The following is a 26,828-nucleotide window of genomic DNA, read 5'->3' as shown; positions in this document are numbered from 1 at the left end:
AATAATTTGCAAGAAGTCTTATTTATGTTCAGATATATACTTTTTCATTAAAAAAAAAAAAATAGGAACCGTTTACAATTTTCTAGACATGTTTTTATTCACGGTTTGTACATACATTACCTGACATGTTTGTCATCAAATCCTGCCTAATTACAATCAAAACAAATGCATACAATGTTGCAACATTAATGAAAATCTAGACCTATACAGCAAGATAAAGGATTCTTATTGGCTAATTAACTTGTGGTTTTGGTCCCTGGACCAATCGCGATGAATCTTGTAATTATCTGTACACATTTTTGCTCCGTTAAGAGTCATTGATGTCTTAAAATTTCATCACGTGCAATTGGAGTTCCAATAAAACAAATTCTACTCCAATTTGACCCGAGTTACTGCTTACTTGAAACCAATATGTTCAAAATATATATATTATTCCAATAAAACTGGTGTCTAATTTTTCAGTTGATTGCTTTTACAACCAAGGACAGAACAGCGTGTTCATTGCTTGTATGCTATATGCATATGATACACAGGTTTATCAATACCATCTATATTTACCACCAACCCAGTACTTTCTAATTTCATGCATTTCAAAGGAGTTACAGCAAAGTGTCAACCACAATTAATGCAGACACAATACAGCACTCTTGGTTCTCATGCATGGCAAGCGTTCCCAGTCAGTACACATACATAGTCATGGCTATTCTGTACTTGTTTGATTCAACGTTGCGAACAATACTCTCAATATAACAATTCATAAATGTAATATTGCCAATGTAACTTCCACTTTGCCTCCTGGGAATTTTGTGTCTGTTAAATATGTCACAGAATTCAGATGGTTGAAGCAAAGAACTACTAATATATTTACATAAAAATTACAAGACATCTGTTTCGTCACCAGTGAGATTTTGTAGTGACCCAAAGAATCCCACATATAGATAATTTAGGGATAGGGGTGTTCAAGACACAATTTTTACTGCTTGACTACACTGCTATATTTTGAGACTGCTCAATCCTGAACCACCATGCAGTTTTTCCTCAACCAGAAAGGAAAAATTTACATTATTTTGTTTTTTGCATTTCTAATTTATCAATTGACAAGGGGAATTTGCATATTCATGTTTGCCACACCATTTGATATGCAAATTGTGATATACATACAATTTACATTATTTCTTTTTTTCATATACAACAAGACTGAAATATTGAAACTACAGTATAGCCTTGTTTGTAATTAAACTTGTACATTTCCCTTAAAGGTCGCACATACTGGAGATTTTACATGACCCTTAAAGGTCACACACTCGATGATTTTACATGACCCTTAAAGGTCAAACATCCTAGTGATTTTACATGACTCTTAAAGGTCACACACAGGATTTGAAATCTTTAAGGGATGTCATGAATAAAGTCAATTGAGTGTGAGAAACAATGGTGGCAGATCATGACACTGGGTCAGGGTCCAAATTGCATATGATGACACAATCATTACAATGATAACTAATTATTCTTAGTGACCACCTCGAGTGGAGTCTCTTGGGTAGAACTCTGAGAGTGTGGATTGTGGAATTCGCTTCAACATCTCTTTTGGGAAGATACGTAGAAGCTGCCAACCAATATCCAATGAATCAAATACTGAGCGGTTTTCATATGCACCTGTATGCGGGGGAAATAAGAAGAAATTATAAATTTTTCCGATCAAAAAGAAATCAATTTCAAATCTTCTCGGATCAAGTTGCTTATACTATAATTGTGGCACGCCATGAGTTAGAGTGCTCTCTGTGGCGATATTAAGGATGAATTTTTATTTTTTAGTTACTAATGTGCTAAACTGTGGTAAAAATAGTGGAAGGATAGTTACTCAAGAAATTGCACAATGTGAGCAAACGAGAAGATTTGTAATACCGTGGCAGCAATGTTGAAATGTGTGTTCAGAGACTGAACTTGTTGCATGTGACAAAGACATAACACAATACATGAAAATTTGAACTTAGGCGAGAGTTCTCTGAACCCGCCTATTTACATAGTTCATACCCACCATAGACTCCGGTCAGTCAAAATGACTATTTTGATCTGTAGGCATTAATCAGCGATTCTGATTCTCTTTCCCTTACGTCACGAACCACGTGACCGAGGCCATATGGCAGCACCATAGACGGCTGTACAAATCACTCAGGTTCCTTTCTCTCCGCATCGAGGACTTAGACCAACGCCATGGAAAGAGTGGGGTGGTTGGGGGGGGGACCCGGAGCCTATGGTGGATATGAACTATGTGAATAGGCGGGTTCGGAGAACCCTTGCCTGAATTCACTAGGTTCAATTACCCACCATAGATTCCGGTCAGTCAAAATGACTATTTTGAACTGTAGGCAGAGTCAGACGCCGATAGGTGGCGGGTTTTTCCGAGCAAACAGAAAAAATGATGAAAGTCTTTTCCCAGTCCGGGATGAAACACTCTAGTTAAGACCCCAAAAAAGGTGGTGTCTTACCTTGCCTGTGCTGTCCCCGGAGCAAAAAGCCAAAATGCTGCTACGGTGACAGGGTTCGGTGTGCCCAAGAAAGCCAGACCCCAACCCAATTCTGGGGGGGTAGTAAGCTTTCGAAGTAAAGACCAAAACAGTTCTGCATGAGGGCATAGGCAGCAAAGCGGGACCTGGGAGCTTCCAGGAGAGTGCTGATGGTGGAGAATTCTGTCCGCATAAAATGCCGGACTGACTTATTGCCTATGCGCAGGGACCCTAGCGGTCGTTTGGGCTGGGTCAGCAAACTAAGACTGACGATTGGGTTGGGATAGTGTCCTGGAATTTGGTTCTAGGCAAGAAACCTGATTTGTGTCTTTAGCACAACTTGATTGTCCATAACGGCGGTACATCATCTGAGAAGGACAATGCCCCCAGCTCTGGCCGACGCCTACCTGAGGCGAGGGCCAGTAGGAAGACTATTTTCTACGTCAAAAATTTGAGTGGTGCTGATCGGAGAGGCTCAAAGGGCAGTCTGCTTAGAGCAGACAACACAGCCGACAAGTCCAAGTTGGCCGGCTCCCTTGTATGGGGTCTTGGAGTCTGGAAAGCAGTAAATAGTCTCCTAATAATAGGACAATCGGCTAGTCTTGTTCCCGTACGTTTTGAGTGGTGGGGGACAAGGCCGACCTGTAGCCAACGATCGCTGCATAGGACAAACCCACTTCGTCAAACAGGTGGACGAAGGAGCCTGCTACCTGGCCAATAGAGGGATGGTATGGATCAATCTCCTTTCCGCTACACCAATCGGTGTATGCTCGCAGCCTAGAAATGTAGGCCACATTAGAGGAATCCCTGTTCACCCTGGCCAGGACGTTGGCAGCCCGCTCAGATAAGGCTTTCGTATGTGCGGGTCTACTGAGAGCCTCTATGCATGTAAGTGATACCTGCTGGCCCCTTTGGTAGTGCGCCATCTGGTTGAGACGGCAGGTTCGGTAAGTCCGGAAGCACTGCTGGTGTTTCGACTAGCATTTCCAACAGAAGTGGAAACTAGGCCTTGCTTGGCCAATTGGGTGCGACCAATGATAATATGCAGGTATGCACCTGTCGAAGTTTTCTCTGGTGCCCGGTGAACTAGCGGGAAGCGAAGAATGGCGTACACAACTAAGTGGGTTCACAGGGTTAGCAAAGCAACCCTGGCCCAGGCTCCTGGAGTCAGCAGGAGTGTTGTGTACGTCGGGAGCTTGGCGTTCCGGGGTGCGGCAAACCGGTCCAAACTTGGACCGTCCCACAGCCGAAACAGCCTGGAGGCTACCTACTGGGGTATCAGCCACTCAGTGTTCTGGAGACGGAGCCGTCCTGAAAGGGCGTCGCCAGACTGTTACTCACCCCTGGAAGGTGGTGTGCGGTTAGCTCCACATTGTATTCCAGGCACTAAAGGAGGATTTGCTCCACTAGGACTGACAACGATGGGGAATGCACCTCTCCTCCTTCTTGAAGGAGACCACCGCTGCGTTGCCTGTGCAGAGCAAGACTCTGTGGTCTCAAACTACGGGTAGAAAGCGTGGTAGTGCTAAGTACACTGCTCTCAGTTCGAGCCGGTTGATATGGTATCCCAAAACTAATGCGGGGGCCATATCCTTGGGCTTGTTGGTCATACCTGCGGCGAGCGGGTCCAAGGGGCTCCCCTGTCCAAGGTTGGCCAGTGACAACCACCAAGGCAGGGCTTCCTTCACTTGGTCCGAGATCAAAACCTGTCTCTCTAGTTCTAGTTAGGAGAGCTCGGCGTTATAACAAGCGTTATACCGGGACACCAACTGCAAGTTGGGTCGAGGTGGGACTTGTCGATTTACTAACGAGCCCTGTGTTAGCCTGACGCGTTTGGCGATTAACCCCTTGCTCGGGTTGTTAGTAACCAGTAGTCTGGGTACGGATTGAGGTGTACAGACATCTGGTGAAGCAGCAGCACTACCTGTTTCATCACTCGGGTGAACACGTAGGGCGCTTTGCCTAACCCGAATGAGGGGGCACCCAAAATTTGAATACTTGGCCCAGCTGGGCAATTCGAAGGAGATGGCAACTCGCTGGGTGCATCGGTATGTGCAGGTAGGCCCTGCTTAAGTCTAGTGGGGCTAACCAGTCGAAAGGGTAGATGGAGAGGAGAATCCTGAATGGTGTCTCCATGTGGAACCGATCGAGGAGCACGTACTGATTCAGTCTGCCTAGGTCCAGAACTGGACGCCCGCCACTTGTAGATTTGGTACTACAAACACATTTGGGTAGAAGCCTGGGCTTAGTTCTGGCTGATGTACCCGTGTATGGCGCCTTTTCCCAGCAAACTGCTACTTCTTGTCTGATTGAGTCCCCTGGCAGTGCCCAACAGGGGAGACACTGATGGGGGGAAATGGAGATTTCAGCGATATCCCTTAACAGTATGTCACTACCTGGAAAGGTCCAGGGATGGGTCACCCGCTATCTCCAAACCGGAGTACAGTGTACGACAGGGATACGTGGCCATGGGTTCGGCAGTTGCGGGGGGGGGGGTGCCCCCTTCCCCTATGGGGTGAGTTTCCCAAGGCCTGAAGTAGTAACTAAGTTGTGATCTGGCCACTCGCCGAACACCCCCCACCCCACAGAGGTGAGCGTCAAACCTGCTTCCCCCGCTGCCGGGTAGACGTCCGCCCAGGGAGGGTGAGGGGCGCGCCACTACTCTTCCCTCCCATGGAAGGGTATGAGCGCTTGCCTCCTCGCTGACTCTAGGCGTTGTGTTTTCTGTGCTTGGGGTGTCCTTCACTTGCCCTTGGCAGGGCCAACTGGCTAGCGGATTCAATCTGAACCCTCTGGTTCATTGCACTCCGAAGCTCCGAGACTGTACCTACCATTCCCTGAACAAAGAGGGTGGAGGATGTCCAGTCTGCGTCACTGAGGTGGGGACGTACCCCGATTCAGCTTGTCGGCAAAAACACGTGCGTCTAAGGCCGTGTCTCGTATCACAGTAGTGGTCCGGCCAAGAGAGCCAGGTGACACTAGGGGGTGTTGCACGTAGATGTGAGGTGGCCCACCGGTAAAAATGTTGCCTGGTCTAGGAGGCTGGTGCGTTCTGCCTACAAGGCCTTCAGAGTCCTGGACGCGCACAATAATGCACTCAAGCAACTCTGCAAGAACGCCCATGGAACGCGGCTGTCCCCCTTTGCCTGGTTTGCCAAATTCGTGGTACTGGGGTCTGGGGAAGAAGCCTTGGGATCCGGTTGGGGGCATTTTGGTCTCATCCCTCGCTATGGGGTCTGATCCCGAAACCACACCGACCGGGTAGCGTTTGGTCCAGCGGGAAGTGTTGCCTAATGTTTTCCCCACCCGGGGGTCTTAAGCATTACATCCTCCGCGGCTGACCAACGCCGCCCATCAACACCATTTGCTTGCTCTGCGCCCCACTTCGCACTCGGACGGACAGGGAGAGACGTGCCGACGGGGTTGCTTTGGATCCCGACACCCATGATCCCATAAGCGTTGAAGCAACCTTAGGTGGTCGCCTTAGAATCAAGGGTGGGGGAATTTACATTGTATCACTGGGATCGATGATACTCCGCATCATCCCAAAAAGCATGGCTCACCGAGTCATATGGATGGAAGACTCTGAGGGACTGCCCGGAGTACCGGCTGTATCCGACACTAGTGAACTGCGTCTCCTTTCACTTTAAATATGTGAGAGGGAGCGTGTTCGACTGTGCGTCTCATGACAGGGTCGGTTCCCTCTGGGAACGCCCGTGGGTCGGTAAGAAGGGAGTCAAAACCCACAGCGGAGACCGGACACAAGGATAAATTCGTTACCGTTATTGCGTGACGGACCCTAGCTGGCTGAAAGTAGGGGGGGTCAACGTGTGCCCTGCCCTGAAAGCCCTGCCCTGAGATCGGAGACTTGGCTGCCAATACTCCGTTGGCATTCAGTGCCTGAGGATCCAGAGAAGGACCGGTGCAATTAGCCTGAGCCTGAGCCTCGGCCTCCCCCAAAAATAGTGGGAGAGCCGCGGCTGGGAACGGGGGTTCCCCGGAAGAGACATGTTTGAATACAAACATGCTATCGTGTTTCTTCCTGCTTGCCCAACGAGGGGCCGCAGTGGAGACAGCTTGCTCCGACTGCGTCTGATCTACCTGGCCTGCCAGGGATGCAATTGCCCCAACAGTCCCTCGACCAAAGCCCTCAACTCGGAATCAAACCCGGCGCCGTGCAAGGAAGGGTCTACAAAGGGACCCGCAACAGGCCCCACAGGAGGAAAGCCTCCAGGGGCACAGCCTCGCTGCAGCTGGTAAAATCGGGTAAACCATCGCCTAAAAAAACAGACTGTGAGGATGCCCTCCGATCAGCGGGGGGAGGCCGAGAAAAATATCGGTACCTCCACCAACAACCGGTAGCCGAGTGTGAGGACTTTCCACTCATGCCAAACACGCAACTCACTTTAACCGATTTGTTTACTAGAAGCGCGACCTTGCTGTGACGCGGTCAGTCTCAGCGATTTTGATGGCTCTGAAAGAAAATCTCGGGCCTCAGAACTCCAGTGAAAAACACACACCTTCACGCAAAAACCCCGAACCCCGCATGCAGCTACGACAAAGTATCTCGGATGTGGGTACTATGCTGGTAAATTCTGAAAATAACCACTGCACAGTCGACTCGAAACGCAAGGAGACCAAAAGGTGCTGTCATTACATCCATACATTGCTAAATACATTGCAAATGAAAGACGACATGCATGAGGGAAAAAACGAAAAATAGTTGTAAAAGATGCCGCCGCGAAACCAACAAGTAGTTACGTAGTGGCGCCGGGTTTTAAAAATACTACACACAAAGGGGAAAAATGACACAAGGTTAAAATGACAAGGAAAACTTATCCTACCAGCTACAATGTCGGATGCCGGGCAGCAGCAACAACCCAAGCTAGAAACCCGGACAGGAAAAAAGGCAGGGGATCCAGTAGAGCCGCTAAAACTTCATCCCCGCCGATGCGGAGAAAAAAGAAGAGTGATTTGTATAGCCGTCTATGGCGCTGCTATATGGCCTCGGTCACATGGTTCATGACGTAAGGGAAAGAGAATCTTGGGGTCATGGGGTTTCCCCTGTCCTAGATTCTATCACTCTGTCACCGGCAGAATCGCTGATTAATGCCTACAGTTCAAAATAGTCATTTTGACTGACTGGAGTCTATGGTGGGTAATTGAACGTAGTGAATTTCAAAGTAATCACAACTAAAATCGTCTGTATTGGCTGAAATAATTTTCTATTGTCATAGGTTGTAAACATAAATGACGTCCACAAATAAAGATGCACAATAAGTAAAGACAAAACCAAGTTGAGAGAAACGGTTCAGAATATGTTTAAATCTTTAAACTAAAATGGCCACCTATCAGCTCAAGTTCAACAAAACAATTGTACATATGTATATAATTATATCTTGTTGATACTTTGAAGAAAATCAGTCAAAGTCAGATAAATAATTGAAAATTAAAAAAATCAACATGGTCACCAGGCGACCATTTTGATTCAAATCACACACATTGAAAAGAGTCTGCCTTTCTGAATCAGAACCTGATCCGATCCGATCTGAAAAACATTATGGTCCTATTATGTTCAATGTACATACCAAGTTTGAACAATAGTTGTCTATATATGATGGAAATTCTGGTATGGAATGGCAGAAATACATTATCAACCCATCACATGCTGGCACTTTTTTCCCATTCATTTCATCAGTGGAGAGTTTCAGCGGTCAATGTGATTATACTAAAATGGCCTCCATTCGGCCATTTTGAATTTGATTGTGCACCATGAAGTATAAATTATATATGAAGTTTGTCCCCCATTTTACCTTGTTTTGTACCAACTTTGAGCAAAATAGGTCAGGCATGTCTGGGAAATTATGTTGGACACATGCATGCACAGACAAATGTATGCATGAAACTCAAATAATTGCTGTTCTGAACATGGTCTCATTCTAATATGCTGTGAAGATAAATTAGGTTAACATTCTTGTTGGGGATGTCAACATGGTTGAGCAGATAACATACCAATTTTTTGGTGCCACCAAAAACTTTTTATATATTCACCATCTTACATAAACTAGTTGGCTAAACGCTGACTTTCTTCACAAACTAATACATGTATTTCTAAATTGAGTTTTTTATTTTAAAAAACAATGCTCCAATCCAATCTCATTCAATACACAGTGAAGTAAGCAGAGAGCCATTCCTTACCTTGCGCAATAAAGTTCTTTTCAAATTTTCCTAAAAATTCCAAGTAAAGTAAATCATCAGGAGTGAGAGCTTCCTCTCCCACCACTGCCTTCATTGCTTGTACGTCTTTGCCAATAGCATAATTAGCATACTGGATAAAAACAAAAGCAATCATCAGAATTGACTATGAGGGTTAGTTAGAGCAACAAAGAGATAATACTGTAAAGGGGTTAATTATTCACTGGGTTTTAATTTAGCTTATTTCGCTGACTGGAAAATGCGCTAAATCAAAACCCAGGGAATATGTAAATTTTGCATAGAATACATTATCTAAATGATAAAACCGTGAATTTAAAACCCACTGAGTATGCCTGAAATGGTAAATCAGCGAAATTTAAACCCAGTGAAAATTAGTAACTTTACAGTATGGCAAAATTTTACAATGCAATACATTGCTTTTTTTTATTTATTTTTTAGGTTAATTGTAGATAAATCAACCAGTTAATAAAATTCCTATTATTTTTTAAAGGCAAGCACGTTTTAAAGTTGAAATAAATACTTCTGAACACTTGACAGTTCTGTCAAGTGAAGCTTGTGACAACGGTGGTGATGTGAGTGATGTCACCTTCATGAAATAGGTCTTTTTAATATTAACTTGCCGTCAAAATATAAATCAAAATCTACCTGTTATATTGTTGCAAGGTGCCAACAATTATCATAAAATAATGTATGAATTTGTGATAAATGAAATCTTCTGAATTAAACCCTGCAACTGTACTCAAATATTAAAATAATGAAATGAAGTTAATGCTAATACAGTAGGTAAAGAAAATTGGACTTCCTATTACCAGTACTGGTACCCTCTTTTTTACTCCTATTGAGTCTGTCTTTCAGTTGAGTTTATTTTCAATAATCTACACTTTCAGTATTTGCATGAAACCAATGGTAAATGTTTTTATTAATAAAATAATACACTGTGAATATATCACATGATCTTGTGTGATGTCATTGATGAGGTCACTCACCAGCTGGTTTGACACATCAGCATGGTCCTTTCTTGTCATGCCTTCACCAATAGCAGACTTCATCAAACGTGACAACGATGGTAACACATTGATCGGTGGATAGATCTGAAAATCAAATAAATATGTCAAGCATATATGAGTTATACCAATCAGTCGTCAGATGTGTGAACGATTCAGTGGACATAAAAGATTTGAAAGCAATGATCTATTTGTACAGTGTGCTTAATTCATAAGAAATATATTTCATGTTCATTGGAGACGTTCACACCCTCATAACTTTTAGGAAAGCATGTTTCAGATTTAAAGTGTGATGTATACCTGTCTGTTATGTAGCTGTCTGTCAACATAAATCTGTCCTTCTGTGATGTAGCCAGTTAAATCGGGGATAGGATGAGTAATATCTGAAATGTAAAACAAAGAATTTTAATTCAATTTTTAATTGAATAATCAATTTGTATTCAACTACAGGAGATGAACTGACAGGAGTCATTTTCTTTGATGCATCAAAGCATGAACCTTAAACGGGGTTGCGGTGTCCTGTTCAATATGGGACTCATAGCGATATAGACAACGTATGTAAAATACATTGTTTACATAAAATTTGAACCTATTATTATTTAAGAATGGGAGACAGGAGATTTATGTTATATATACTGGTATAAATACTCAATTTTATACTAATATAAAATGACATGGTGGTGTGATAATTTTAGAGGGTTTGCTTTTGGTATTGTGTTTTTAACACAACGCTTGCTAAAAGCCTCAAGGGATAGTCTATATGTAGGCTTCAGAGGCAATGTATTAAAAAGTAGAACTTGATAAAGTGTTGCAACAGAATGTTGAAATAAAAAGAATTTAAGTATTGAGCATGAAATATGTCAATAAATCAGTTTAGGGGAACGTTTTCCAAATTTTGAAATGATCCTTACCATCGTTGGGCATAGTCAATATAGGTATCTGGGTGATGGACCCATTCCTGCCTTCCACGCGGCCAGCTCTCTCATAAATAGTCGCCAAATCAGTATACATGTAACCTGGGAAACCACGACGACCTGGTACTTCTTCTCGAGCAGCTGATACCTCACGTAAAGCTTCTGCATATGAACTCATATCAGTGAGAATAACCAGTACGTGTTTCTCACATTGATACGCTAAGAATTCGGCGCACGTTAACGCTAGACGTGGAGTGATGATTCTCTCAATAGTTGGATCATTTGCTAAATTCAAGAACAAACACACATTTTCCATAGATCCGTTCTCTTCAAAATCTTGTTTGAAGAATCTAGCAGTTTCCATGTTTACCTGTGGATATAAGGTTATGACATAATTTTAATTTTTACATCAAAAACAGATAATGTTGAAATATATTTTCCCAGATGCCTCTGCAAACTTCTTTCTTGGTATACAAACAAAACATAATTTTTCAAACATGATGTGATGGCAATTAGAGCAGGGACTTAACTTTTTTGAGAAGTGAGTCTTGGTATTCAAGATTATACACTTTAAAAATTCATTCTATGAATCACTACCATTTCAGTCTCAAAATTCCGACCCCTCACAAATGTTGTGTGCCCTACTTAGGGTACAGAACCAATGTATGTTCTTTTCGAAATTACTTAGCTCAACAGCCAAAAACCTAAACTGTTTGCTGGTACATTTTGCACACTTTCTAATTGACATTAAGTTGTACAAATAAAACACAAAGACGCATATTTCATATGAATATTTACTAGCTACTTATTAACATGCTGCTGCCAGGCCATTGGTCAGTATTTCACCTGTGGAGATCTCTATGGGAAGGTAAATTATCTGGAATCCCCAGCTCCTAAAATGACTGACATGAAAGAGGAACCAATCTTCTTGCAGAAGTCGGCTTCTCTTAGCGTCTATTAAGTTTGTTCTATGTACAAGCATTGAAGACAGAAACAGCACACGAGATGGACGTTGTTGATGTCCACATCACATAGAACATCACTCTTTCAACTGAGGGAATAAAACCTACGCCCTCACTCAACCACACCAAGGTTATATACATCACGGTTTCCATAGAAAAAATGGCAATGAAAAAGCCCACTTACACCCATAGCAGCGAATACGATAGCAAAGTTGTCTTCATGGTCGTCCATGACACTCTTGTTGTGTTTTACTAAACCAGCTTGTCGACAAATCTGAGCAGCAATCTGAAAGAGACGTAATAATAAAGAGCTTTCAATATATACATGCGAAAAAATAGACGACAAAATAGTTGGGGGTTAGATTAGAAAGAATCAGTTTATGTCACACCCTCTGTTAATGAGTTTACTGTTCCTTCATATGTAATATGTTAAAAATAGTGACTTCTCAACAGTGGGGGTGCTGATAACAAATGAAGCAGCCTATTTCTCAAATCAACAAAGATGCTTTAATATATACATTTTTTGTACACATTTTTTTTTAATGATTTTCAACAATTAAGGAAGTCATTAATAATTCATTAATAAGAAAACCTACCTCATTGTGAGGTAAACCAGCAGCCGAGAAAATAGGAATTTTCTGACCACGTGCAATACTGTTCATTACATCGATAGATGCCAATCCTGTCTGAATCATTTCTTCTGGGTAGATACGTGACCAAGGATTGATGGGCTGACCCATGATGTCAAGAAAATCCTCTGCTAACACTGGTGGACCTTTATCAATAGGTTTTCCCGAACCGTTGAAGACACGCCCTGGTGAAGAGAAAAACTTGATAAACATGGGATATACTAGAAAACATTTGTATTTCACTTTCTTTTGTGAAATCTCACGCCAATCTCTATGAAATTATCAAACAATGAACATTAATATGAATAACTTTGTCACATTTTACAAAATAAAACTGCAATTTTTCATAGTTTCAAGAATAGTTGGCAATGTGAAATTACGTCCATTTGGTCCAAATTAAAAAAATATAATAATATTTATTTAATAATTATGAGACAGGAAACTCAGGAGTTTGTCAAGGCCTTCTTGTTGTGTAGATATCACTGTGAAAGAAAGAGCAATAGACGGGAAAACTGAGTTTCCCCATCAGAAGAAAAACTCTTCTTTACTTTACTGTCATTGGTGGGATTCAAACCCACGCAACTCCTGACAAAGATTTTCTTCCTAACAAAGTTGAGCATCAAGCCAGTCAATATGATTTAACACTTTACAAATCTTTTTTTGAAAAGTATTGACAATGGCATTCTCTAGTACTGTCTTTTTTTATCAAAATATGTATAAAATGTTTTTACATAAATGACAGAGGTCAAAACAAGTAATATTTTAAAGCTCCCAATACAATAAATCCATTTTATATAAATGTATTTTTCTAATTAAACTTACATGAATTCTGTGAAATCTGTAATAGAAGGTGCAGCTTCTATTAAAATGTACAATGCAATAGAGGGATGCGGTTTCCATTAGAGCATCTACACATATGAGAAATGGTGAATTTTTGGCTCTCTATTGTTCAAAACAAATATGTATGGCTCCTTGAGGAATGCAGTTCTAATACAGATTTAACAGTAGCAATTTCAAATTTGAAAGAATATTTGATTTGCACCTCAAATAAAATGCACAAACATAAAATGACAGTACATCACTCACCCAACATGTCCTCTGACACCGGTGTCCTTAGAATGTCACCTGTGAATTCAACTGTTGTATGCTTAGCATCAATTCCTGATGTACCTTCAAATACCTAAAACAAATTTTAAAAATAAACAAAAAAATCTTTGGTTTTTTAACAAGCTCCAAAAAAATACTACTACAGTACTATATATTTGAACAACTCTGAGAGTACTTAACACAGAGAGTCACATTGATATTCACAAAATTTCATCCAAGCCTGTGAACACCTCGAAATGATCAAATAGTGAACATTTATAATAACATAAATGCAACAGATTAGCAAAGTACTGATACAATGTCAACACATGTCACAAATAAGATTGTTTAGACTGAATACAACTTAAAATTTGAAAACAGTCTTTAGAGCAGGTGTCAGGAAAACCTAAATCAATCTCCATAGCAACATGTCAGAGGTGGGTGTTTGGCAGATTTCAATAAAAGAAATATGAAAATGATGCATTATTGAATCCTACAAACGTTTTCTACATTTTAACACCGAGAATTATTATTTAATGAAAAACATACAATTTCATTTCAAATTCAAGCACCTCTGTCAAATAAAATGGGACTTCCGATACACACATGAGTGTGGATGTATTTCAATGGTTGAAATACCATAACAAACACTGCTGGCAATCGTCTGAGAGAAATTACAATGTTACAAAAGAGATATATATGCAGACAGCGGTTTTCCTGATCAGTACCTGCTATAAAATAATTTTGACTGTAATCCTACCTGAACTACAGCCTTGGATCCACTGACTTCCAGTACTTGACCACTTCTTTGTGTGCCATCAGCCAAAGTCAAAGTCACAATCTCTGCATATTTAGGGAACTAATAGAAAAATAGAAGAAAAATAAATTCAAATAAAAACACATGTGAATATATGAAGTATACCTGTGTTATTGAAAGGAGAAGGATAACTTATCAAAGACTCGTAATACCAGTGACAAAAGGATATTGTTGGGATAAACTGTCATGAATCACTTAAATCCACAATAATCAATAGAGCGTGGGGGAGGGGATGTTGCTTTGTGATGTAAAATTCTATCCTTCCAAAATTTGTTGCTACCATACAGTGCCATCTGATGGTATACAGTTGTGTGATAATAAACTATACAATCAATAGCAGATATTTCTTCCTACACCAATACTAAAGACATTCCCTCTCATACAGTGAAGCTTTGGCCTAGCCTGTCCTGAAGATTTCTGAATTTTCATGTGCATTGCACATTTACCGCATTTTTGAAATCTACTTAACATGCTCACAAAGCAATAAATGTGCAAAGCAAATATGATAAATTTTCAATGTGAAAACAAAAACATAGTTGAACTCTGGTGACCTTGCCCTTTGTTATATAATATAATTCCCTTTATCATAGTTTGTTTCAATATAAATATGCATTGTCATAATTAATTTTGAATACAAACAAGTTTTGGGGTTGAACCAACAGTGGGGAATCAGTCTACCGAATGTCCTTAAAAGATGTAAATATCTTACAAAAACATTGGTGCCTTATTTGTTTAATTATTTTAAGGAACATAATTTCCAGCTTTATTGAAAGTAATTGAGATATTTTAGAATAAAAACAAATGTCTCATTGCAAAAAAAAAGTGCTGCATTTAGATGAGAATAGATTCATAAAACATGCAAGATAACAGAAAAATTTAGCTGGCTTTAGTTCAAGTATTTTGTACAGGTGTCTGTCAAAAATGAATGATTCACTGAGACAAATATGAACTGCCTCATTGTGTGACTACTGTATTATATGAAAAGTAAAAAAACACCCTTTATGAATAGCTATCATGTTGCAAGCTCTGCTTTGTATGCAAATCAACTTAAATAGTTGGTGTCCAGTGGAGGGAGAAGTCAACAGTACTGTTGCCTCCTGAGAAACTACATCTTCAAACACTGCAATCTTTGAAGTGCGTTTTTAAACTAGTATTATAAAAAGTCTATCATTCTGTTCTAATAGCTGAAACATATTCCTGTGAGTTTTCATTTGTCGAATGAACTGTTTGTCAAATACAGAATACATATATTTTAGAATAATTTTCTTTTTAAAATGTGGATGAAATGTTTTGCTTTTAATGTATTTTTTATGTATTGTTTTTGATTTGATAACATTTGACTAAACAGATTTTCTATTAGCTTCAGATCTTGATCAAAGTTTGGCACCCAGTTCGTAGCAATGCTTATATTGATTTTCTGACATCTTGTTTTCTGTAAAGATTTTATTGGTAGGTTTGCAAATGTGTATCAGACTGTGCAATCTCTCCATGAGTTGGTTTTGAAATCCAGTATGGGATTCTGAGATACATTACCAAGGATATTATTACAAGATAAATCATTTACTTCATTGAACACATACAACAATGCATATTTCCACTGAGATCAGTGACCTTTGATGTGTATCACCAGTGATCAGTCAAGTAGAAACAGTCAAAATATTTTATCAGATTTTCTCAATTTTTGCATGATATTTTCATACAGGACATCTGTTGTTCAAACTCAGGGAAGACTTTATACTGATGAATAAGGTGACCAAGTTTGATAAAGTTTGGAATAGAATTAGTAAAGTTATTATGCACACAATAACAATTATTAACGACGACGACAACGACGACGACAACGCCGGACAAAATGTTTCCATTAATATACCTTTCCCTTACATCTTTGATGGTATGGGCAAGGTAAACATGACTGAGCGCACCAAAATATTCATATTTTACATTAGGGATTTTCAGTAATCATAGAGGATATTTTGTGAGAGACTACAAGGCTCAGATCCAGTATGATAAAAAAAAACAATCAACGGGAAAGGACTTTATACAAATGCCCATGAAATCCATGACCCAAGCTTACAACCCATATATATATATACACTTGTACGCAGGGGTTTCTGCAGCCTCATTTGCCATCTACTTGTCAATAATGACTCACTAACTGTCTATCTTTCGTAATACTGTGCTGCCTACTTTTTACTTTGTACAATCAATATTTCAGGGGAACTGATGCCTTTGTAATACTTGGATGTAAAACCTTCAATGATGGGCATTGAATGACATTTTATCAAAAGTTTTGAATTTATAATATATCAAATGTATAATAATTATGCTGCAGTGAATACATGAAGAGTTAAATCTCATTCAGATTTAGAATTGCTCGACAACTGACCAGTTTATAGACAATCAAACTGAGAAATCATTCCTCTACAAACCAACCAAATGTTCACCGGAGTATGACTGTAAGAACACACAGAAAGGTAAATTCAGAATATGATGCCACATATTTCACTCGATATCAACATTATGTAATAACAAATACAGACAAGTTACAATATTTTACAATGAACATTAATGTTATCTACCAAACAAAACATGGCAATCAGGTTATCGTGACCTTTCAATTTCAGTGTAATAAAAACATAATTCGAGTAACTGTTTGTAAAGGTTTTATTCCCTCTTGTGCACAAGTAATGAATCCATAGATGTCTATCTAGAATGTTTGATAATCAGTTTTTTATTTCTGTATAACAGAAGAATAAATAGACACACACCTGACAGACTCATATAGCATTTCTTCATTGGCTGTACTGTGGGAGAAGCTGTTGATGGGTCAGACCTTTCTTTCTAAGGTCAGTGATCGCTCACCCAGATCAAAACACAGAAAACCTAATTATCATCCTCCCAATCCATTCTATCTTAAAGAGATTTTAATAGCACGGCTCTCTTAATCACATTTTTTAGCTCTGGACATTTACAACAGGTAAAACCTGATAGGTGTGATTAATTAGTACAAAGGTGCCCCAGTTCCTATATTACTCAGAAGAATTTCATACAAAGAGATGTCCTTGTAAATGTCAAGATATAAATCTATCTGTATCTCTGCAATCCACGATATACCCATAACATTTTAGTTTGAATGGCATGTGAAAGGCTAATGCATGTGAAAGGTCATACACTGGAATTAGAACATAAATGATACAATACACAAATATGAGTAATGGTGCTCAAGATAGATTTATTCAAATCTGTGGATCAACTTTCCTGGTTTTTACTGAATTCCAAATAAAGGGATACATGAAAAATGGGATTTTTTTTTGTTTTTTTTATAAACTGAGGGGATACGTTTGCTGAAACATGTGGCATTGTAAAATCTGTATTACAAGCAGTGGCTTCTATTAAAATGGTAAAGAACAGAAGATATCATTAGAAAATGAACAATAAGTATAGTATCAAAGCAATGGGACTTGCTGTTTTCAAGAATTCAAAAATATAATTTTTCACCATAAATGATTGTGGTTTTTAACAAGAAGAAAATATCACTTTTTACCAAAAATGATAAAAATATTCATCAAAATTAGAGAATTTAAAATATCATGAAATGAACAAATTTGAGAGTGGTCCACATGTAGTACCTATATATGTAATATCAAAGCAATTGGACTTGTGGTTTTTAACAAGAAGTCGAAAATATCACTTTTTACCAAAAATGACAAAAATATCAGTACAATGCAACAGAGAGGATGCGGCTTCATTTACAGCATCTACACAGATGAGAAATAGTGAATTTGGGGTTCTCAATTGTACAAAAAGAATGTGTGCAACTTCTATTAGGAATGCGACTTCTAATACAGATTTTACGGTACATGTCAATTCTTGCCATGGCATAGTATTTAATAATTATCAAGACTTACCTTCACATCGTCTAAAATCACAAGGGGACCGTTGACACCGGACACAGTTTTATAAGCTGAAAAAAAATAATAATAATAATTTATTACAAGACCGAATCATCTGTGTACTCGTATATGATATTGTAATAATAACTATTATTATACAACTGTAACTAACGCCATAAGTTACAGAGGGTCATAATTTTGCGCTATTGCACTGGGTATTTTCATTATACCATATTAGCTTTGGGAAACGTGAATTCCAAATATGGAACGATTACGCGTGTAAGCATCCACTAATAATAAAAAAACAAACATGGCTGCCCCCAGGATTTGACCAGACCCCACACAAAAAAGTTCGCTATATCTGTTCTAAATGTTTTTGATTTTAAGATTGTCGACATTCAAATACGGTCATCTAAAAAATAACATTACCAAAGATTTAGAATCTGAACCAATTTTGCATAACATGGTTGCTGTGTTTTTTTTCAGATCCGAATAACAAATTTTCACCAGAAAATAAACAGGAATTGTTGGTAACAGGATTATTTGGCATAGCAATAAATCAATAATAATGCAATGACTCAGTCACTCAAAAAAAATGTTAAAAACCATACTGTGCTCTTTTAAAATCCTCGCACTCTCCAGCACAAGTTGATATCTATGATACACTGTGATCACTTGACTTCTGCTCAACTAAGCATAGCAAAGCCAATCAACTGATTTCCATATCAAGTCCTTACCTCAAACGTAATGCCATATGGCACTGACAAGTGATGAGGTAAAAAAAAACCCAAAAAACACTCACATATGTTTTGGTATTACCGGTATTATATTTTCAAATTAATTATATCTAAAAAATGATCATTGATGATATCCCTTATGTCTTTATACTTCCATGAAATACAAACATGTTTGCCAGGTATAAACAACATTAAAGTTACAACAACTTGAAGACAAAAATTTATCCTGAATTCCATCATTTGCAAGAAGGATTTTTGCTATAGAAGGACCATTTCATTTCCCACGTTAACTAAATATAGGGTAAGCAGACCATTATGATTTCCCCACAACAACACAGACAATATGAATGCACCTGTATAACTAGAAATTATTTTTGCAGTTTTACTTTTATGTAATTGGCAAAAATTATCACAGAATTAAATATGCATGAATATTTTGCCTAGTATATATTTTTGCTATAGTGGTGAGCGATGTATTTTCCATCCACACTAAACTACAATGTACATGTGTCACTGTTGTGAAAGTAGAAAGCCAGTTTTGATCTTACAGCGCGTTTATTTATTTCTGTAAAATAGAACACTCAAAATTGTGTATGCTTTAACAATATGAATAAACTGTTCTCAGAGGCACCCAGAAAAGCAGATAATTATGAAAGCTTGTTTTGTGAAAATTAAACTGTGCAAAAATCACTCTTATTTAAGCTTTACCATGAAAATGACTTTACTTAAAGAGCTTTCCAGTATCTTGCTCCCACGGTAATAAACACAGGCCTTTAAAACCACAATTGGTGGCCACAATATTTTAATTTCATCTTTTATTTCCATCAAATAATATGGACCTTTAAAAACACAAATGTGCACACAAATGAAAATATTCCAAAACAGAGGAAAGATACCAGTAAGTTTGAATTTGTACTAAAAATGTCATATGGTTGTTGAATCATCTGTCCAAACAGAAATATACAAGAGAAATTGCAGAGACAAGCAATTGAACTAACTGGCTTTTAACTTCTGTTTGTGAGACCAAGTCTAAAATGCAAATGTCAGAATATTCAATTCATTTTCCCTTCAATGATTACTGCATTCAGTCTGTCACTATGGAAACATATTAGTTGTCCATTCTGTTGAATTCTTGCATAATTTGAAGTACAATAGTCAAATCATGCCACAATTCTACACTACTAGTTTTTATTGTATATGGAACTATCAGTATTTTTTTACAGAATACTCATTTTAATTAAAATAATAGGTGGTGTATTTGATAAGTACCGGTATATTACCCTGTCGATTGACATTGCTTAATACTCTACAAGTGAGGTGCAATGTAGAAATCAGTTTTCACGCATAATTTTGGGATAAACAATATTTGCTTATGACACAAAAAATTAGTGTGCAAATTATGAAACTTCCAATTACCAAAATATTAGACACATATGTGGTGGTACCATGTCTAAGACTGCAATGTTTTCAAAGAGCCCTCACATTTCATTCAAGTCAAAAGAATATGCTTGTCTGGTTGTAAAATTAGAAGCCATTTGGTAATACCCATTTCCCCACAAGTCTTTGCAGGTCTTTATAAATCATTGTTTGGTTTATTGTCCTGTATTATTGTGGTTGTCCGTGTTGTTTTTAATTGCCTTTTCAAATTCATAAAACAATTTATTATATATAAAACACATAGAAACATCATTAAGTTCAGTGTAGTTAGTAAATCACTGAAGTTCAATTTTGTCTTAAGGCCCAAAATAATTGTCTAAATAAATTCATTGCAAATATCTGAAGAAGGACAAAAAATAACAGTTGAGGGAGACAAAATGGTCAATGAAAACTATGTACTTTAATATCTCTGTGAGCGTGAAAGAATGTAAACTCATTAACATATCAGCATCACACAATAACCTTTGACCTGTGTAATAAATGCTACTCTGTCTCAAAATTTACCCAAATACTGTACTTGATAACATATTTTGGGTTTCAATCAACTGTAATCACAGTGCTTTAACTGAATATAGCCATGTTTTAATGCTACCATTATAAACACACACAGAATGCTACTGAAGGCCTTGTTATATGGCCAATCATAACTCAGGATATAATAATAATAATAATAACTTTATTTAATTAAGCGCAACAATTCCAACATATGAAGATCAAAGGCGCTGATACAATAAACAATCAGTCAAATATTAAAAGCACATTTAAATAAGTGCGTTTTCAGTCTGGATTTAAAAATGTCTACTGAAGGACTAGAACGAACAGACAGAGGTAATTCATTAAAAAGTTTAGGACCTAAATTTTCAAAAGCACGGTCTTTGTATAACACCTTGGACTTTTTACTACACACCTGACGAGTTTTAATAAGAAACTTTGATTCAGATCTTAAACTACGACTAGGTACATAAAATTCGATTAATTCACATAGATAATTTGGGGCAAAACCATACAAAGATTTATACACTAGTAAAAGTAATTTGAAATTGATTCTTTGTACAACTGGTAACCAATGAAGTTTAATAAAAATGTCTGTAATGTGGTCATATTTTCGAGCACGAGTGACAAGGCGGGCTGCTGCATTTTGTACACGAATAAGAGGTTTTATCTTAGTTACAGGGAGACCAGACAATAATGAATTACAGCTGTCTAAGCGAGAAGATATGAATGCATGTACCAACTTTTCAGTATCAGATTGGGATAATGATTTACGAATACGATTAATATTTCTTAGATGGGAATATCCAGATCTACAAATAGTAGAAATGTGTGTTTCCATAGATAGCTGCGAATCAAACAAGACACCTAAGTTTCTAGCACTTGACGAAGCACTAACCAATTCTTCACCAATTGCGATACTAGACAAAGGACACGAGTCTTGTGAGAATCTCCGAGACGACATGCACACAAATTCAGTTTTCGACACATTCAAAAGTAGGAAATTACAAGACATCCAATCGCTAACGTCTTGAATACATGTCTGAAGTATCACCCGGGCGCGAATTTGATCATCTTCAGAAACCGATAAATAAATCTGTGTGTCATCGGCGTAAAAATGATATTTTACGCCGTGACGTCGCAATAACTCGCCCAATGGACGCATGTACATTGAGAACAATAATGGCCCTAAGACGGAGCCCTGTGGAACACCGGTTTCTAATATAGACGTCATATCAGAAAATACATTTCCAATTTTCACTTTTTGAATGCGGTTACTCAAATACGACTCAAACCATTTGATGATGAGACCATTTAAACCAAAATTTGATCTCAACCTATCGATGAGAATCCTGTGATTCACAGTATCAAAAGCGGCTGAAAGATCCAAAAGTACGAGAGCAACTGAATCGCAATCGCAATCGCATTGTAGTACAGAGCATTCATGAGAAGAAATTCAACAAAACGCCAAGAAAAATATCATTTAGTGTAAAGTTATACCAAAGACACACTCTCTGTCTTTGGTTATACATACAAAACATATGTCTATTCACTACAGACAATTCATGCTACAACAGACCAGACTATTTTTATCTACAAACATACATTATTTATATATGTTTTACATATGTATGTTGCTTCCGCCTGAATAACGTATCATCCCAGTTGTGAGAACTAATTATACTGCAAATGCACTATGACACAGTGACGTCACATTATAGTCTAAGCTGATTGCATTTCACAGTCATTACAAAGAAATTAAAAAGGGATGATGGCTGTGTGGGTACGTTATTCTAAATATAGACCCCCACATGTGTAAAATATGAGGGCCTATTCAACGTATGGTCCATGTACATGGTTACAAAGAATTATATAAAAAGAAGAAAAAATAGATTTATAGCTCGAATTTTGATAAATTTCTTTTTCTTTCTTATAAATTATTTTTACGTTCATTCATTCGCCAGGGAAGAAATCACGAAAGCACTTCAAAAAGTGATATTTGATTTCAAGATAATTTGCATTTTAATTCTGACTAACTTCAGTATACATATACACTCTGTGACGGTGTTCAAGTAAAAATAGATTTGTTTATGCTACGTTTGTTGTATAGTAGAATTAAGTCACAGAAATCACATCACTACACGATTTCGATTTTTGGTTCTCGTTTCTGAGATTGCGATACGAAGAGAGAGATCCCGCATTGTAGTACAGAGCATTCATGAGAAGAAATTCAACAAAACGCCAAGAAAAATATCACAATCGACGAATACAAAATTTAGAAGTATACTCACTTAGTCTGGGCTGTGAAATGTAGTTTCTAGTTATTGCCAAAGCATGTTCTCTACTGGCTTGGAGGTTATTTTTGGAAGAGTGTAAATCCATCAGATCTCCGTTCATCGCCATCTTGAATGTAATAATTCGTCATGTGACCCGTTCTGGTCAGGTGAACTTTACATCACTGCTTTGCGGATAGGACTGTGGCGGCGCACTTTTGCAAACCTCGTCGACGACATGTGAGCGGAGTTGCATGGTCACTTCTTTGACAGTTTGTTAATACTGGTGTAATTGCAATGATATTCAAAATGCACGGTAGTCAAACAAATCCGATTCTATTTTTATTTATAAAATGCAAGCATATTTTATTGGAATGTTCATAATACAACGCTTGGTTCTAATAAAACAAATACTGGCTAACACATTTCTACAAAAATACGAATTGAGCTGGAAAGATGTCGAACATTCATTGAACACTTAAATTTACAACTGTAAGTTTGCTTGTTAGCTGAAACACGGTTACTAAAAAAGTAACCGTGGCTGAAAGAACGAACGTAGACTTATTCGATGTTCCGGGCGTTACTAATTCATACCCATCGTAGAGGACGCAATGCTAATAATTTTTACTCAAAGACTCGCTTTATCCATGACGAGCCCTTTTCGTATAATATACAGCATTTACGATATTACATTACGTAACACGAGAACACGAAGATTTAGAATTGTTCAGACGGCAACTAGAGCAAACTCAAAACTACGTAATACAAATTATAATCTATCTAAACATGAAAAAATAATGTAAAGCTTATCCAAACTAATACTAATCCTAGATATAGAGGAGGACCGACAAGGGGTATTTTCGTAAGCTGTAATCAATTGTTTGTTTGTTTTTCGTTATAATGTAATTATAAATAAAAAACGTAAATTCATAGACATGAGCAAGGTGTAAAATGTAATCAGTTATTCTATTCTTCGGTAATTTGTACAAAGATATTATTTTTTGTAAACGTATACAGCATTTTCCACATTAAATGTCGTAATTCGTACGCAATTTCCAATTTTGATTCTTGAACACAAATTATCAAATATTGTAAAAATGTAATTATGAATTTGTTTTATCTGTACAGTGTAAAAACCTATTTTTTACTGTAAATGGAACTTTCATTTTATTTCCTGTAAAAACGTAAAATGCCTTTTTATTTCCTGTAAACTGTAGCAGTAATCCTTGACCCCTGGAACTTAGGAGTCACACACAACCTAAAACATTAGTTGATAAAAACAAAACATCTGAAGATGGTGGAATATGGAAATGAAAAAAGGAAAATCTTCGACAAATTTAATAGAATATATACAGATTTTTGAAGACAGAGTAACAGTCAGGTTACTGGTCAGATTAACTTTTACATCACTGCTTCGCGGATAGGACTATGATGTTCTATAATATTCAAAACACACACTACTCAAACAAATCCGATTTTATTCTGCTTTATAATATTTAAGCATGTTATATTTGGAATGCTCCTAGCAATAAACACAACCCAGCTATATTAGTCTCAACATATTTCCGCAGAAACACAAGTTGAAGGTAGCTCGACGAGTCGCGCGAGTTGCGCCCTCCGCGGTGCTCCAAACCCAACTTAGTGAGGTCTGATGCCGTTCGCCCGGCGAGGGCGCTACTACGCCTACTTGTCAGGCTAACGGTTGAAGGAAGATGGAAATTCATTGACACAGAGGATTGTAAATTTCCACACAATTATCCCGTCTCAAGCTGACAACTTTGCGTAGGCTGCCTTCAAGTCATCAGAGAACGTCTGCGCTGTCACAAACAGTAACGGATAAATCATAAATTTATTAGTGTACTGTTGATGTTGTTATGGTTACAACCCACATTGTATTACTCGAGACTGGTGGGCAGAAATATGCCGCAATAAATAAATGTTTATTTATTTATTTACTTGTTTGTTTGTTTATTTATTCATTTGGTTCGTTAGTTATTTAGTTTTGTTTGTTAACTAAAGGGACGAACACGGTATGCTTCTGTATTATACTCGTATTTCAGTCAATGTTAGCGTTTTCACCAGCCCGTACCCACCGCTGGGGGCGTAAAACTGATAATTTCACTCAAGGACTCGTTGTATCTGTGATATCAAACAATGGCATTTCTTATACGCAGTATTTAGTGACAATGAAAAATTATATTACATATCAAGAGAGCATTATACAAAGATTTGGAATTTTTCAGAAGGCAACAAGAGAAAACTAGGCGCTACTGACTCTTACAAATCGCATTTCATTAAAACATGAAAAAATAATGTCAAACTTTTATAACATTAGCCATTTATAGCTAGGCCTACATAACCTACACATGGTAGTCAGGGGACAAACACGTCCTAAAACTAGAGTTGATAAAAGCAAAATATCTGAAGACGAAATCTATATTATATGGGAATGAAAGACGAGAAATCTAGAACACATTCAATAGAATGTACACTAATTTTCAAGAAAGAATAACAGATAAAACCAGCCAAAAAACGCACTTTACAGACACTGAACTAACGGAAAATATATATACTTAGAAAACTGTAATTAACTTCATTATTGATGTCTGAGCCAATGAGCAGATCTTCATTTCGAAACAGGCCGGTTTTCTCCCCAGGAATTCTTACAACCTTTGCAGAGAGGTTATTTGCCTCGCTATGTCAGCTGCCGCTGAGTGAACAACCGCATGAATATTATATATCAGTACTACATAGGGGACTGCAACCCACCCGGCACAAAAAAGAAATGCGCCTTCATGTGTCTGATTGATGACGTCACTACGCTCAGCGATAGCTTTCTGCATGGCAGCAGACGTAAAACGTGCTGTAACTTCAATTATCTGACGATCAAATATTACTTCAAATTCTAATTATTGTATAGACGAAAGCAATCCTCATAAAGTTACAGCGAAATCAAATATTTTTCATTTTCAAGAGTCAGAAACCCATTTCACCGGAATGATTCTGCAGCAAATGTTTAAAGTTATTATATTTCAAAGGATGGGGTTTTTGATTTCCGTCTCAGACCCTTATTCAAGCTGATTTCAGTTTACAGATGGGAAGAGCGCCGTCAACGTGTGAATATAGTATGTTGTACATGACACGCAATACTTCGGGGCTGTAAACGTGGCACATGGCCAGCCGAGTAACACGCATGGATGTTCCGAATTTCGCGGAAAATGGATATTTTTGGTAAGTCCGCGAAAACTGAAAAGGGTGGTTTTTAAAAACATTGAATTTACACAAATACAACACAAATCGTCAATTTTCGGGATGTAAAATGGTAAAATTCATTGTTCTGTTCTTTGCCTCGCAATATCGCTAGTAAATTCGCGGGTCACTATTAAAAAAATAGTGATGTCTTAAAACTAAAAGTATCGATTTAAAAATCAGTACAAATGATCATTTTTTGTTACCCAATCGCGTGGCACGATTCGCGACCGTCATTAATGGTCGCCGTTCTTTACCTGTACTAAGTAATTTGAAAGTTTTCTTTGGCCGGCGGGGTTGTATATTGGAAACAGATCCATACTTGAGTTCATGTGTTTAGGGTACTCGCATATCACCATGACAGCGAGAACTGCTGGCTGTATAGTGAATACATTACTCGCTGGATTCAGTCAGTACTCAATTGACACACGGGCGGGAAACTACACCGGTTTGTAACGAATTCCAGATAACATTTTACAGATATTATATGAATAAAGGAATTTTTAAATTGAGATTTCTTATAAATTAGATTGAATTGCGGAATTATGGTTGATCGACGGGTCGAAACTCGGGCTATAGAGGACGCTATACATTTATGCCGAAGTGTCCCAA

At 38.0% G+C, this 26,828-nt stretch overlaps 1 protein-coding gene across 1 annotated transcript; it reads right to left on the bottom strand.

Annotated features, from left to right (window-relative positions):
- Nucleotides 1-74: 74 nt before the first annotated feature.
- LOC100372746 (V-type proton ATPase subunit B) lies at nucleotides 75-23,095 on the bottom strand. Its single transcript, NM_001184812.1, has 11 exons — nucleotides 22,986-23,095; nucleotides 18,044-18,099; nucleotides 14,079-14,177; nucleotides 13,319-13,412; nucleotides 12,200-12,417; nucleotides 11,788-11,889; nucleotides 10,639-11,011; nucleotides 10,028-10,110; nucleotides 9,710-9,814; nucleotides 8,706-8,835; nucleotides 75-1,656 (listed from the first exon to the last, which is right to left on the bottom strand). The coding sequence occupies exons 1-11, from the start codon at nucleotides 23,089-23,091 to the stop codon at nucleotides 1,511-1,513; spliced, it is 1,512 nt and encodes a 503-aa protein (NP_001171741.1). The 5' UTR covers nucleotides 23,092-23,095; the 3' UTR covers nucleotides 75-1,510.
- Between the last annotated feature and the right edge of the window lie 3,733 nt (nucleotides 23,096-26,828).

Source organism: Saccoglossus kowalevskii, chromosome 10, assembly GCF_978046115.1.
Source record: "Saccoglossus kowalevskii chromosome 10, keSacKowa6.1, whole genome shotgun sequence".
NCBI classification, from domain to species: domain Eukaryota; kingdom Metazoa; phylum Hemichordata; class Enteropneusta; family Harrimaniidae; genus Saccoglossus; species Saccoglossus kowalevskii.
The sequence above is the reverse complement of the archived record's forward strand: the minus strand, read 5'-3'. Positions and strand labels throughout refer to the sequence as shown.